Source organism: Clupea harengus, chromosome 1, assembly GCF_900700415.2.
Source record: "Clupea harengus chromosome 1, Ch_v2.0.2, whole genome shotgun sequence".
Classification (NCBI taxonomy): domain Eukaryota; kingdom Metazoa; phylum Chordata; class Actinopteri; order Clupeiformes; family Clupeidae; genus Clupea; species Clupea harengus.
Window position 1 is genome coordinate 28,716,149 of NC_045152.1, and position 16,438 is coordinate 28,732,586.

The window sequence follows — 16,438 nt, forward strand, 5'->3', positions numbered from 1 at the left end:
TCTCAACGTCTTCTCTGGCCTTCCTCAGTCGTGTCAGGCATTCTAGGCTGATAACCTTTTGATCTGAATTCACCCAAGAATGTGATGCAAAGCAGAAATGAGACTAGTTGTGTTCTTCCCTGAGAAAGGCGAGCCACAAAACTCTTGCACATTTTTAAACTAAAGTTGACTGTTATAGTCATCTTCTTGTCGACTTCATCTGAAATAGTCAAAAGGATAAATGAATCTACTAAAACATTGAAGAACTAAATATGGAGCAGGAATAGCTTGGCTTTTTCTTTTCTCTGAAACAAAGCTTTGATGAATTTATTTTAGTTTTATCATGGCCTGGGAGACTGGCTTGGCTGTGGGGTCGTCGAAAGTTCAGCCGCGTTTCTTAACATATTCAGTTGTATGAACCATGACGGCCTGCTGAGAGAGTCTTTCTCCTCCCTGAGTTTGATGGATTGTGTGGAAAAGCCACTTTTTTAGTCGAGTTCACATTGTCGGGGCAAATGCTAGTGATAAGCTGCCTATAAGAAGTGTTTAGCTGTATTTATGAACCTGTGTGAATACAAAAAAAAATGGCTTAGGCCACTAGAGCCACGGTATACAGTAGCTAATGTAAGTTTTAACAGTAGCCTGTAACATTTGAGTCTTTTAATATGTTTATCATTAATAACTATATTAGAAGTTGCTACATGTATCTTCAATTGTTTAGCAATATTGTAGATAAATATTTAAACACAAGCTTTTAGTGACTGTATGAACTTTTTTAGGAGGCGGTTTAGCAGTGGCAGGCTTTTCATTTCATTATATCTGTTATATATATATCATTCAATATCAATATATCATTCTTATTGTTAACAAGAAAAAATTGTCAATAGTTCAAAAATGTTATTAAAATACAGTTCAAAGCTATTATTGCCTTTAAAAATATTTCTTAAAATTCAATATCTGACTTTAAAGGTTTACAATTTGGCATGGTATTAATAGTGGTGTGAATATTATGTTTTGACCTTTCCTAACCTTATATAACCTTAATAATGTCCCTTACAAAAGAACTGCTCACAAAAGAAAAATGAATTAGGCCCAAAAGGCAACTGTATTTTAAAGCAGACTGGAATTTTGTTGAAAATTTGGTATCAGAGATCTAAGAAGTATAAAGCTCATATACTGATAAATCTTCTGATCAAAATAATGACACTGATAGAGCCTCACATTTTTATTAGAGCTGATCTGCACCTTACTCCCATTTTACACCTGGGAATTAATTATACATTCATAGGCTTTTTTTTATTAACTAAAACTTTTTGACAGAGATGAATGTTAGAGATCAATAGGTTTTGTAATTTCACTTCCAAACCAAAAGTTGAAATAATCCACTAAATAAATATGTGTGGTCATTTTTTTATATTCAGGAAACATTTAAAATATAAGATAAAATTTACCATAACACACAAGTTGTTGTGTTTTAGCTTTGTATAACATTAATTAAAGTGTCAAAATGGCAAATTATTTCTATTCCCCCCCAAAAAAATCTGGGTGGTTTAAAATATTTGTAAATTATTATTCAACAAATATATAGTAATGAATTTGAGAGTGCGAAATTCAAAAATGAATATATGTATGTAACCTAAAAAGTAGTATTTGTAGTTTTGATTTGTTTTACCGTAATGTTAAAGTTAAGTCTCTGTCTTTTCTTTTGTATTGGCAATTTGTCATAATTAATGATAGTTTAATCTATTAGACATGAAAGTCTTTTTTGCATATATTATCAGTTTAAAAGGGTGAACTCTGACCTGCTCGTGGCTAAAGAAAAAAACAACAACGATATCCTGGTAGCTATCTGAGGGGAGGGGTTATTGCTATCGAAACTGTTGGTCTTTTCATCGACTTTAATAACAGAACGGATATTTACAGTACAAAAGAAATATCACAGGACTGGAGAATAACGAGTGGGAAAACATCGACAGAGGGAGGGGGCGGGGGAGGGAGAGAGAGAGAATGAAGGTGAGTTTTTCTAGAATGTGGATAGGACAGAGTGAAGGCCCTGGAGATGTGCTCCGGGGCACAGGCTGGAGAGGGAGACCTGCGGTTGACCCCGGAGAGATGGAAGCTCATCACGGCTTCTGACAGCCTGACCCCCGCCTCTCCCGAATTAATTTGGGCCTGAACTCCAGATGAACCTGGGCCTGGAGAGTGGGCAGGCAGGCCGGGCTGTTGGAGGTAGCGCCCTGGGCAAACCTATCCGCCTGTGTAAATATTGAAGCAGTCCGTCAGAGGGTCGAGGGATGAAATGGAACTGTCAAGTCCGCGTAAACTTTGCAGAAGAGGTGAGGCCACGAGAGAGAAGGAGCGCAAAAAAAAAGTTTGGCAAACTCGTTTCCTCATTCTCAAATGTTCTCGACCCCGGCCCCCACCGACCAACCGTACCCTTCTACCCACCTCCCCTCCTGTTGTCAGCACCCACCAAAAAAACTCAATCCCAGTCTTCTTCAGCAACACCTACCCGCCTTCACCTGCGGCACTCCCGCGCAAGCCAAGATAGGCAGCCACTAATTGGGTGGTCATAAAGTGAGAGAAAAAAAAACGGGAATAAAGACCGTGGACGGAAGAGAGAGTGTGTGTGTATTTGGGCAGAGCGTGGTGAGATTCTTTCAGGGTGAACTCATTGGGTAACCCCCTGACTTCTGTTTTCTTTCCCATAACTCATCCCAAGTTCAGGGGGTTGAAGTTTCTGCGCTCGTCGGCTCTGTTTTATGTGCTGAAGGAGGATTTAGATTTGATGGGGGAGCCGCGCCACGGCCAAGTATAGAATTATGCGATTTGATGTGGGAGCTGCGCCACGGCCAGATAGAATTATGAGTGTATCAATAACGGCCCTTAAAACGGTGGAAATGAAACGTAGCCCTCTGTGCGTGGACAAGGGCAGAGGTGCACTCTGCTGTGGCAGTGTCATAGTGTTCTTTTATCAGCCACCAGTGACGTATGGGCATTCACTATAGGCAGTGCTTGAGTTCAGTGGTCAATAAAAAAATCAATAAGAGGAAGAGAAGACGCAAAATAAGGCCTTATAATGTTTGTCTAATGTGCTACGTCTTTCTTCAATGCATATATTTGTGCAAACACATTCAATTAAAATACATACAAGGCGGGCAGAATGGAAAGGAACATTTCCTACTGTGAGGCGCATTGTGTTACCTCCTTGTATGAAATGCGCCGTACAAATAAAGTTTGATTTGATTTGATTTAGACCTTCATGCCTATTGTCATTCTATTGTATTGGTGACAGCCTCTTGAAAATTATTTCAAGTTCCTTTAACTATTGGGCTACTAACCAATACCTATGCATTCCTCCCACCCCGTATTACAGTCACACACACTTCACTGCACTTTTGTAAGATATAGAAGGCATATTACTTAGCCTGCTGTGCAGCGCTTACACACACTTACACTTTTCGTTGGAGTCCTGGTTAGATAACGGTGTGTGTATGGGTACTCTGCACAATAAAGCTAAACCTAATCTAATGTAACGATTCAGTCTATGTCCCATTCAATATTCATTGAGAGCAAGTAACCCTCAGTGGGCAGTTTAATTAGGCTACATTTAGACCGGACAAATACTTACAAATCGCAGATATTTGTTTTGTATCCCCCTATTACTATGTATCCCCAAACACATTTCAACATGACAGAAATTAAGTTGAATGATTTTTTTTACAAATGCGTCATGGAAACACATTTTTAGACAACTTGTTAGCTGGGACTGACCTGGTCTACTGTCCAGTTAGTCAGGGTTTGAATGTAAAGTCAGGGATACGTCTTTTTTTTTTTTTTAACAGTTTTTACGTTTTCTTAAAAAGCACGTCAGGCCATCGCCCATGCCCTGCTCATAGTCAGGCCTACTTAATGGATGCTGTCCATGTAAACAGTGCTGAAATATCACCTAATTTTGTGATATCACGTAACGTCACTGCCTATTGAACTTCACAGGACATTCTAATTTACTTAAAGGCGGATAAACTTGAACATATCTAGCTTAGGTAGAAGCCGTCTCACACACATACACACACACAAATACAAAAAATGCTAATGATGAAAAAATTACACCGTATTACACCGTATTCAGATTGGTTTGTTGCATGACCTGTCAACATGTCAGGTCTACTCAAGACGTGCTGCTTGCAAGTGGCGTACAGTGAGTGGCATGCTGCCAGACCAAGAGCGCTTGTATCCTTGAAGAGGGAACTTGAGAATGTGGAAGGAGGAAATGTAATAGATGTAGTAGACCTATGGCGGATATGGAGGCAGCACAAGTTTTGTAGGCTTTATGTTAGTCCGCTCTTGCAGGTTTTTTTTTTTTTTTACTATTTTCGAACTCTTATTCATTATTAAGTTTTTGTCTCTGTTGGAGAGAAACCAATCAGAGTTCCCCAATCTCTTCCACCTTCTGCACCAACTTGTGAGCTAGGCCTATAGGCCCCAGTGAATGTAGGCTACAATAGTTAGTTGTACGTTAGTTATTCGAACTAACTTGTTTGATGACTTAGTGTAGCATGTGGACAGGGACACCGGTGCCTTTTAATGAGGTGTAAATTACCGACGAGGGGTAAATCACTCGAGATACCTCAATTTCATCCATGAATCGTTATTTTCCAAATTAATTTGTCCATGTATAGGCTTGCATGATGAAATTGCTGTGTTGCCATTCATTCATGAGAAATCATTACGTTGAAAGTGTCTACTGTGGTATTTACAAGGAGTGCCAGTCATAAGATCTGTGGGTCAGTTGGCTAAAAACCTATACCAAGAAGTTGCTCCTAATTGGTGGTAATGAGTTAAAAACATTTAATTGTATTGTAGCCTATGTGTATTCATCATTATAATCCTCTGTTATTATACAACATATAGCCTGTAATATTCCTTCCCTGCAACATGAGAATTTAAATAGGCTACATATTGTCATCTGTCTGAGCAGAAGCTCAACATCTTGCAAGATTGTCTGCAGGTGTGATAATTCACCTGGCGGGCTGATTTTTGCAAGTGGGACTTTTAATCAGGTATTTTTGCTTAAGGCAGTTATAGGTTGTTAACAACGTCAAATATGATCCAGAAGTGGACTACATTTATGATGTTTCCAATGACGTCGTAGACATGAAAGTTTTCCGGAGTGGTTTGCGAATGTTCGGTGAACTATGGTTTTGGGAAGTACTTGAATCGTTTAAGGATGGTTCATATGTGTAAGTTGCTATGATTTTGTGCAACGACCTTAAGAAATAGTCATATATGTGTTTTTAGTATAACGAACAGCTGAAGTAATTTAAATATGGCATTTTTTATCATCTTTCTTCATTTTCTCGGATTATTATATCCATAACAACACTCTCATATGTTGGGTCTTGCAGCACTATCTCGATTTTAAAAATGATTACAAGATTATTGAACACCTGTCTTGACAGTTTCCCTTCAAAAGAGTGGAGTCCAGTCCCTCAGTATAAGTGTCTGAGAACATAGGCTCTTCATTGTTCGGCAGTCACCACGTGATACGGTGGTGTGTGCACTGGAGAAGATAAACTGGCTCGTACATCCATCTGTGGAGCTCATGGACTTCTGCCTCAACGGTCTCCACGTTGGGGAAAAGGCTTGGCGCTACTCCACCACAAGAATTGAAATGCAACATCAGTCTTGTGGCGAAGTAGCTTGTTCCTATGTGTTGGGAGAAATGTCTGCTTTAGCGGCTCGTGAGGTAGCTGGACCTCTCTGGAACCTTTCTGGCAAGGGGAAGCAAGCTCGTCACTCAAGCGCTTAAAAAGTGCTCTTTTGTTGGACCACGGAGGTTGTCCGCTAGCCAAGGGATCCTGGCACCAGAAGCAGACCGTTACAACAATGATTATTTCAAACCATGGGCGTACAGTCGAGGGTCATTTCTATTGAGACATTATAATTCACAACCTAGAGTCTTGTACACACACAGACATTCAACATTTTCAAGAGGTCTGTCAGAGAATAGGTTTTCGATTTTTTGATTAGCCTACGAGCAACGCCGCATGTGGTCAAAGTGCTCTCATGACACATCCCATTCTAGCCCATGCAATTAAGTTGTACATGTTGAAGGTGGTGGAAGGTTGCGACATTTAGAAATTATAAAATATTATTGGTTTTGTTCACATTAATAACAGGCTCTTAGGTATCAAGTCAGAAAATAATAATCTGACTAACACATTTTAGGTTTCCAAATAAAATGTACAGCTGGATAGACAAATATTATTTTTTTTCTGTAAATACCATTTCAATCGTTGAAAGGTTTCAATTATCCTTCCATACCTCTCAATAACAGTTGCAGTGTTGGTTCTTTGTTTATCTGTATTCCCATTCGATTTAAAGCTTGTTTTCTAAATGTGTACATACATCCACACAGCTCGTAGAGTGAAGGTCGGTAACGTCTGTTTACATGTTTAGATATCCCAGAGGCGTCATGAGGTAAAAAGGTCAGCACCAGTCACTAGCTGCATTCCTCACGAAGCTCGCGCACAACCAGGCCGGATCCGTTGACTGGTCGTTGCTTTCTCTCTGGAGTGCCGGGATGAAATCAGACCTAGGCAAAACAGGGATTCTCCCCAATGAACCTCCATGGCAGATTTATGTAGTTTTTGGGAAAGTGTGGGATTGGCTCAGTGTTACATAGGCAGTGACTGACCTCTATTCCATGGGTGTCTATTTATCATAAGAAATGTCATCGAAAGACTTTTACTGGGTAGTATATTTACAGACATAGAAATTAACAAGAAAAGAAAATAGCCAAAGGTGTCTATAGAAAAACGTATTTTCACAAGTGGAATTTGTAAAATATGGAACTTTATTTGAGGTAGATGCAGAGATGAAAAAAACATTATTGGGACTTATTGGGATTCAGAATAAGGCACACAGACAACTAATAAAACTCAGTCCGCCCGCGATACACATTCTAAGAAATACATTCAGTTGTCCCGAAGCAATTAAAAACAAACCGGGGCATACTAAAACACTGTGCTTCCATGGCCTACTTCTGTTCACCAGTTAAGCTAATGCATTTTGTAAAACAGATCCTTTAACAGGAACAGGTGCATAAACATTGTATGAAAGCCTACATTTTCCTGAGCTTTACCCTCTAACAGATAACAGAAATAAATAGCTACCCATTCATAACGATAAAATTCAACTTTCCTATTTCGCAAGTTATTGTTTGTTTCAAATTTACAAATCATTTAAAAGAATTATGCATTTAAATTTAATCGTGGCTTCTCATTAAAAAAGTAAATTCATTGGTCAGTTTGTTAGGTATGACAAATACATTTAGTTGACCAATGTTATCAGAAAATACCCTGTAACCGTAGTGCAAAGGGTTTCAGTACCGTGACAAAACCATTTAAGACAAAAAACAGAAACATTTAAGACTGAACATTGCCAGTGTTACACAGACCAAACAAACTGATACATTAAACGAAATGACTAAAATACATTCTATAAAACAAGTCATAAGTATTGTTTTATGCCAAAAGGCTCCCTGTAAAGTCAATTAAAGGCTTACTTCGATATTAGTAAACATGTGAAAGTGCATTGCATACATAGGCACCCAATGAAAAGACCCTGTACATTGACTTTGAAAGTACAATCACCCACACAAAATGGATGCTACTCGCGCATCATCAGCTATAAATCTAACAGAGGTCGCATCAAGTGATTCACTGGAGCAAGAAAAAGCTGCAAAAAGTCACAGCACAATACATCGAAACGTATTGCATAAGATGTTTCCTGTATCGACCCTATTGATATTTTTACCTCATAATAATTTATTACGTGGTGATTCAGTGCCACAAGTTCCGTCTCATTTGACCCATTAAGTTTCTGAGCTCGGTGATGCCCCGGGGGACGTGGAGGTGGAATGGTCAGAGTTCTCCTCGAAGTCCTTGTTTGCGCTCGTGGCGCAGGAGGCTGGGGCAAGGCCTTCCTTCTCGCGCTTCTTCTGCTTCATCCGTCGGTTCTGGAACCAGATCTTCACCTGGGTCTCGTTCAGCTCGAGCGTGGCAGCTATTTCCACCCTTCGCGCTCTCGTGAGGTATTTGCTGAAATGGAACTCCTTCTCAAGCTCCGTCAGCTGCTTGGTTGTGAAGTTGGTCCGGATGGTGCTCTGTGGGCCCAGGCCGTAATCTGTCACTTTTGCTGTGAAAAACAGACAAAGTGTTAAAGTGTTGGTTCGGCATGGACTATTACAATACGTCACCATTTTTTAGAAAGAATAGGTATTGATCACAAAAAGGCGTTTTCAAAGTTTCAGACATTATTTCCTATTCCAAATGCAATAAAGTCAAAGAATTAAACATTTTTGGGGATAATATGACTTCAAAACTCCATATGAATTCATTGCAAGCCTGTGAAAAAATGTTCATCCATCAAGGCCCCTTATCAGGAAAAGATATTCACTAACACTATGGTTCAACAGGCTATCATGTTCAAACATTCTAAGCTCAGCACTTCCCACTACCATACCACTCAGGGTGTGTGGAAGATATCAAGGCATTCACCGTGATACAACTCAATTTATATTCCCTACAGATGCTTTCGTCAGTGTATTGGATGTGAGACTACTTCTGATTTGGATTTAAACAAAATAAAGAGTTATGGCGTGCTAGTAGCCGAAATGTAGCACAATTCATATAGTGACTTGACAAGGACGAGGAAGGAAAGACTGTGAATACAATGGGGGCCAAAAGACGAATGCAGCCCAGGGAAACCTGGTAGAAGTTAAAGATAACAGGGCTCGGGCATTTCCTATGGAGAAAGAAAGCACGTCTGCTCGATGCATTAGTGCTAGGGGGTGGGGGACAGGGAGAGGAGAGGTGGATGTTTGCAGGCCAACTCTCCAGAAGGCGAGTCTGGGTTGAGATATCACACTGTTTCGGGGCCAGTCTAAGTCAGGACCATGTGTTACGCCTCAGAGATACAGAGTGCTTCCTTTGTTTTAGAGAGAGCTCTGGAGCAAGTCTGGAAAGTCTTACCTAAAACGCTCGATGAACGTCACAGCGCAGATTACATAACAAAATTAAAGATCATTTTCCTTACAACCTGTGAGTGGCAAACAGTTACAAAAACTCACCTGTTTTCGGAGGGTTCCTTTTGACTTTCATCCAGTCAAAAGTCTTTCCGGCTTGCTTTTGATCTGTCACTGTTTCCCTGCCCTGCGAGACTGATAGGTCTGCATACGTGCCCTGTATATAACCCCGCTGATGGTCTTGGCCCTCGCTGCTGTGATATGGAGCCGAAGGAACGGCCCCCTGCGCTCCAGAGTAGGCACCGGCTAGCGACCCGTAGTTTGGTCCGACATTGGGAGCGGTGAAGCCCTGTGATTGATAGTACATTGTGTCCTGCTCGTGGTTAAGGTAGTACTGGTGATGCCCGTAGTCCTGATTGGTGCACGACTGCCCACCATAACCGGTGGCAGCGGTGCCACTGTAAGGTAGGCCCATGGTCGTGTGATGAGTCTGAGGTTGATGATGCGCATAGCCGCTGTTCTGGTGCTGATGTTGGGAGGCCACCGCTGGGCCGTTGCCCCCCACGAAAAGTCGTCCATCAGGAGTGAAGCTGTCATTTGTAGCACCGGAACCCGTATGGAAAGGGGCCGAAAACCCTTGGTCCAAATGGTGGAATCCAGATTTGGGCGAGTAGGCGTTCGTCCCACGGTTACAAATTGTGTACTCCAAGTAAGAGTTCATTCTGGAATTGTCCATGCGCAATTGATGATGGCGGGTCAACCTGTGTTGTGGGGAAAGCCTCCTGCCCTGCAACCTCTGGACAGTATGTCATACGGAAGAGAGGAGAAAAAAAAAAACCTTTCCTCCTAAGTATTCTGACCGTGCTTCCCTATAACACAGTTTTACCTCAGCTGCTCGTCACGTGACCCGTCACGGCGCCAATGGTGAAGGGACGTCCAGAAGTTTGTCAGCGCACGGCGACCATCCATCACGCGTCTGACATTTGCATGACAAAGCCACTTCAATCAAACTAGCCCATCAATCTGATAACAGCACGTATATGTCAAGCCCTATAAGAAAGGCTCTCCCTAACAGTGAAGAAAGAAATAAAGAAACAGTGGTCTGAACGATCTTGCATGGAAGTTTCCACTCTCTGTTCTTTCTCCTTATTTTACACACTACTTTCTGTTAAATTCGAACTGATATTACAATATATAAAAACTTAGTTCAATCCAGTTCACCTTCTGCAACCGTTAGGCCAGATCCAGCAAGAATGATTAGTCATAATCACAGTTTGTAATTTTCACCCATTGAAGACTTCCAGCACAACACCACAACATAATACCAGTGGCTGAAATCTGTTTAACACTCGAAAGGGGGATAATGCAACCTTTCTGAGTTCGGTCCCTGGTCTGCATCGGTCGCATGTAATTGAATCAGTAGATAGATCTGTTACAGAAACAAAATTAAGCAGACAGTAGGCCTTCTGCTAATCCCAAACCATCGGTGGAAGAAAGGACATATTTTGTCACGTAGCACACTGCAATGAAATGGTGTGCAGGGTGATATAACCTGGCGAGGTGCTGAGGGAAATTTCTCGTATTGATTTTGGCCAATTGGTGAATAATTCAGGTTGAGAGCTTGCCAGTTAAATTTCATCGCCAAAATACAAGCACGTGGAGAGTATCTTAAATAAAAAGGACATTTCCTTCTCTTGTCTACAGCAAATGTCTATGAGGTTTGTAATGATGGAGGACTGGTTGTCTGACATGCGTTGGTGGATTACATGGAAGTGAGGAAATGGAGCAGCTAATTATTAATTGAAGTGACAATGGCTAAGAAAGTCCTCCTCTTCATGAAAAAGCCCACGCTCAAAGGAGGGGAACACAACATTCTCGTACATATTTGCTTGATACTACATGGCTGACAAGAGTGGTTAACAATATGACGCCCACAGTAATTTGTAACGTGTCAGGCTGTTTACTGTTGGCTAGTGTCACTGGGAAAGGAATGGTCTCTCGGGCAAAAGTTCAAACCCAGGAGTTTGTTATTTTCCCTTGGTGACGATGTTTTCTTTGTCAAGCGCCCTAGAAAATGCTGGTCCTCCTCCCATCAAATTTAAGCAGCCCAACAGCATCAGTATTCTTTTCTGTGTTGGCCCTGACCAGATACAATGGCAAAAATAATTAAATAGGATTTATATCAATTTGATATTTATTCTTGCATTTGCATTCAAAATATCATCAGAGTTGATTGATTGTAGCAAGTTACCTCGAACATGCGTGGTTGTCCTTTTACAGATTAAAAGAAATTCATACCCCATTTTCGTGTACAGGCCATTTAACATAAACAGAGAGGCAAGAATTTTGACCCTTCATTCCAAGCCCCTCCTCCCGTTGACCTGGGATCTGTTCGTTCCCATTATAGCACGGTGGTTCCCCACAAATTCTTGAAGCACATTATCTACAGCAGTGCATGGCTATTGCTAATATTATTGCCGAATGTCTTTATTGGCGTTACTGACTAAGGACATAAATTCCCTGAATATATACACAGCCTAATTACTGATAGGCATATGCTAGAAAGTCGTACTCTGTTCAGGCTTGCTGTCCATCGAGCTCTGTGATAGATCTTGAGCGCAGAAATAGCTACGCCTATTACACAAGTCTTTAGAGAGGTCTTTTAAGATTGTTGAATAGCCTCTGAGCGAACCAGTGACGGAACGAGGTAGATCATTCGGGCTTCCGGGAAAATATACTTAGTGTTTCTGCATTTGTTAGAATATGCATGCATATATAACTACATTTCATTTAGTATAAACATGAGCTTTTTGTATAGAGGCTACGTTTTAGGTGTCCTGTGGCATAAGCAAGAGGCATTAGTTTTGCCTACTAATAATAAAGCTGTAATACGCCATAGAAATTTAGAACAAGTGTTTCAAAAACTGAAGGAATCTCTTTTTCTCAGACGTTTCTCATGTTACCAAATAAACACTAGCACTAACGCAAAGAGCTAGCCTGCATTACTCGTTTTACTAGCCACCTAGAGGTAGTTTCCCGAAAATTCGTTATGCACAACCCCTTGGCATTTTCCGAACAGGATCGAAGAAGCAAGTAACGCCTGGACAGATTAAAGTGATTTGTATTTTTCTGAAAATCCTTATATTTTTTTTATTATTTTTACAAATCTGTATATTTTGGAAGTAGAAACTGTTGTCGGTGAAAACACTTTTTGTTCAAATTCAAAATAATAGTTAAATTGGTATCAACAAAAGAGTTGATATTTCCTACGTGTATATTTAATTATCAAAAACGTCCTGCCCATGCCTAATCACAAAACAAGGGATTTTTGATGACAGTATTTGCCTTTTCATTTAGTCATAGCATTCTGAAGCAGTGGAGAAAAGATTCTGCAAACTTCAGGCACGGTACTTCAGGCCTTTCTGAATTGAAATACCATTTGGACATCTCACCAAGCCCCTGAGTCCTTCGTAAAAGAACGAGAAAAAATAGTTTACCACACTCTCTTACCCTGTTGATAGTTTGTGCAAGTTCCACACATTTGAATAGAAATACCAATATTATAGAGATTGAAGCAATATAGTTAACAGGAATTCTAAAAATGTAATTTCAATCGAATTTGTGTCACAAAGCCAAGCAGTGGTGAGCTATCACATTACTTTATTATTTTTTATTTAAACATTCCGTGTTTCTGCTTACCATAAATAAATAAATCAGCCATTACAATGGCAGTTTTCTCTTGATAACTTTGCGTGCATAGTTGGCTTCCCCAAGATCGAGCCGAAATCGACCTTAAAGCAGTGAACACATTTCATCACCACCCGCCTAGTGGTGAAGGGTAGGAACAGGCGTCTTGATGAAAATCCTCTCGCTAAATATGTCTCGAGTTGTCCTTATGTTCCCTCCTATCTGCTGGTTTCTAGGTTTCTAATGTGGAAAGAAGACACATTACGATTCAAAATTAGGCGTATACGTTGTTGCTTGAAAAACATTTCTCGAACCACAACGAGGCACATTACTATACATGACTGCATCAACTCATCTCTTTTTTTTCTGTTGCATCTGGTGAGCTACTACTAGCCTACTGTGGATTCGATCACAACAGCTTCAGAGGAAGCAACCAATGATAAACCGTGACATAAAATAGGCCTATTCCTGTCCGGTTTTATTGTTCTGATTTTATCAGTGTCTCATCCGTTTTTTTGACTCAATGTCTTAACATAGATTTTTAAAATACAACACAGGGTCCATGGGTGGCTTCTAAATGTATAGCTCAAAACTGTTTCTTTAATTGTATTGTATTTATTGTATGTAAATGTATAGAGTTGTAACCATAAGAAATTATGAAAATCTCATCTGAGTTCATATCAACATTAAAGATTTGTTTGTTGTTTGTTGTTTAAAGATTTCCCAAGACATATCATATCAACACAATACAGGCATATTCAATATTGAGTGTCATGTTTATTATCCCAAAACAACCTGAACAATAAATAACATTTACAAAATAAGATCCTTTGTCATGTTATCACTGATGGTTTCATTGATTCACCCATTCATTTGTTGATTGTAAGTAGGTCTATGCAAAGAAAAAAAAGTGTATGCACAAAAACATTTAATGTAATGTCATAGCATTGTAGTTGTATTTCGTCTCGTTTTGTCTTTTGTCATTAAAATTGATTATTCTGTAAAAGTTTTCTTTTTGCATTAAAGTTAAACACAACATGAAAAAACGACGAGTCTAGAGTTATGAGAGTACGCAGTTACAGTGTAATTGCACTCATATATTTACAAATGTATGAATCTAGCACACAGTTCTAGCCATAGTGTCACATTTCAATCATCACACATGTTCCATAGGTATTAAGCCACGGCGTTGGTGTTGTTAGCACCTTGCTCTGATGTTAAGTGTTACAGGGACACTTAACTTACTTTCTATTACGCTGCTGACACTCTGGAATCAGTTCTTGTGATACACATAGGTTTGAGCATGCATGAGATTAATATGATGAGCAGAAGTTAGATTGGAGCGCAGGTGTTCAACGCTAACAAAGCTGTGTGAGGACAGTTATTCAAAAGAACATCAACAATAAGTAGCCTGCAAGTCAAAATCCAACTAAAGAGATAGCTTCATCTGAAAACTGTGTTAAGGATAGCTAAGAAGGGTCCAGACCAACCTTACAAAAGGATCTCTTAGAGAAGGTGCCTATGCCTTAGTTGAGGAAGCTCTGGGAATCACCTCAAAGAATGAAGGTATATCTTACGAATGACAGAGAGTTAAGAAGGCTCTGAGAATCATGCCCCAGGGTATGGTCTAAGGAGAGGTTCTTGTTAGACGAGATTAGGGGTGGAACTGTTCCAGAGTCAGGTCCATGACGGATAAATATGAGCACTGGGGCAGTTTAGATGGGCACATTTTGCGGACATACCAGCAGGTTTCTCAGAAAGCCTGGTTCTGCTTCAGCTGTTGTTAAATGGTGGAGAGCATATAATTTTGAATTGGGTCTCATTAAGTCCTCCCGAGACCACTGCACCACAGAACTCTATGGGCATTGTTCAAAAGCCTCACACCAGTTCAAACTAAACACTGTCAAAGTGTGTTTCCAGTGTTAAAACCTTTATGCTTGGAAAAAAGTGCTTGGCTGTTTTCTTTACATCATTCACAGCATCCGATCACCACCAGGGTTAGTGTACCCAGCAGAGGGTATAGCTTTCCTCTCCTACTCTCTGGCAGTCATAAACAGTGGATAATGTATTAACTGCAGCCAGATGTGGTGCAAAAGATCCCGGTGTCTGCACCCTATACAGCCACAGAGAAGGCCCCTGGGATCGGAAATATATGTCTGCGCTGTTACTGAGGGCGCACTGACATGGAGTTTACATTCAGAGGATTTGGTGATGAAAAGGCACGCAAGACCATCCCATTTCGTGCTCAAGTTCTGAGATAAACACCCACTCACATACACATATATATACACATACAGACACACACGCAGAGACATAAACAGACTTACTAATGCACGCAAGCGCGCACACACACATATGTGTAAGCCCTCGTGTGAGCAAGAGGGAGACAGTGGAAGATAGGCAAAGAGAGAAAAAGGCAGCACAAGAAGGGAACAGATTCCAATTGAACAGCTGGGCCAGAGATTCTGTAGCCTCTCCCTGCTCCAATGCTCCAAAACATATATCATTTAGATAATTCATCTCTTTTGAGGTTTGAGAAAAACTGGAAATATTCCTTTACATAATCAAGTTTTTATTTTCCCTCAGAATATAACACTTCAACACAGCATGTTCTGCATCCATTTCTGAGGGACTTAGCTACACCTAAGTACACTTTGTAACAGTAGCGAGAATCATGTGTATAAGCCTGTGGTACATGCCGTAGGATGGAATTGCCATTCACGTGCCCATAGATGAAAATGTTGTGGAAAGAAAGTGTTACATCTCTCCATAATACATTTAAAAACTTGACATGGGGGACCCTCCTGGAGCAAAACGTCCTCCAGGAAACCCCAGCCTTCCCCCAAAGCAATTTTTTATGGTTGCTCCCACATAACACTCAGTCCTACCCTGGCCCTCTGAGTGAAATGGTGTAGAACACATTCTTCCATCACACAAATACACTCATGTTCAATCGTGGGTTTAGACCCCCTTATGGCTTCCAGAAGGAGGATGGTCTTCACACGTAAAGGCTCATATCACATTCAATTACCCGTGGGATACAGGACAGAAACCACAGTGCTGTTTATTCTCAGTCCGGTGGGGGTTTATTTCGAAGTAGGGTGAGCATTTAAGGGTACAGATCATCTTCTTTCACATAAACAAATCAAAACCTGTAGGTCTGAACACAGCTCAACCCTATATGAACTTGTGAGGTGGTAGCGGGCCCATGTTTGTACCTTGAGGAAGGAATGAAACATTGACCCCCATCACCCACACCCACACCCGCCCCAAATGGACTGGGGAAAGAAAACTCTTATGGGAAAACCACTCCTATCCCTTCAACAATTTGTTTATGGTCGGTCCGGCATAACAACCATCCCTCGCCCAGGAAACCCACTGTGGATGACCTGTCAAAGCCGAGCACACTCCCACCTCACCGTGATGCATCTCACAACAGCTGCATATTTCACACCTCTCTCCGTCTTCACCGCTCCACACCAGCATCATCCACCAAACACTCACCGCAACCCAGACTCCTGGCCCAGCCCACACAGAGGAAGCATACATTTCTACACTATCTTACATACATCGGACTAAACACAGAATTTCACCAATTCATTGTAATAAAGCATGTCTCACCAACAACCAAATCTGATGTTTTAATCTGAGCTTCCTTAATATAAAAGTCTTTATACATAACACTTGTGCTTTTTCTACGGGGGTTTTTAATATATTTGCATGTTATCAGTGACCGGTGAG

At 40.7% G+C, this 16,438-nt stretch overlaps 1 protein-coding gene across 1 annotated transcript; it reads right to left on the bottom strand.

The window, feature by feature from the left end:
- Positions 1-7,790: 7,790 nt before the first annotated feature.
- hoxb1a (homeobox B1a) lies at positions 7,791-9,746 on the bottom strand. Its single transcript, XM_012841851.2, has 2 exons — positions 9,116-9,746; positions 7,791-8,181 (listed from the first exon to the last, which is right to left on the bottom strand). The coding sequence occupies exons 1-2, from the start codon at positions 9,744-9,746 to the stop codon at positions 7,859-7,861; spliced, it is 954 nt and encodes a 317-aa protein (XP_012697305.1). The 3' UTR covers positions 7,791-7,858.
- Positions 9,747-16,438: the final 6,692 nt, after the last annotated feature.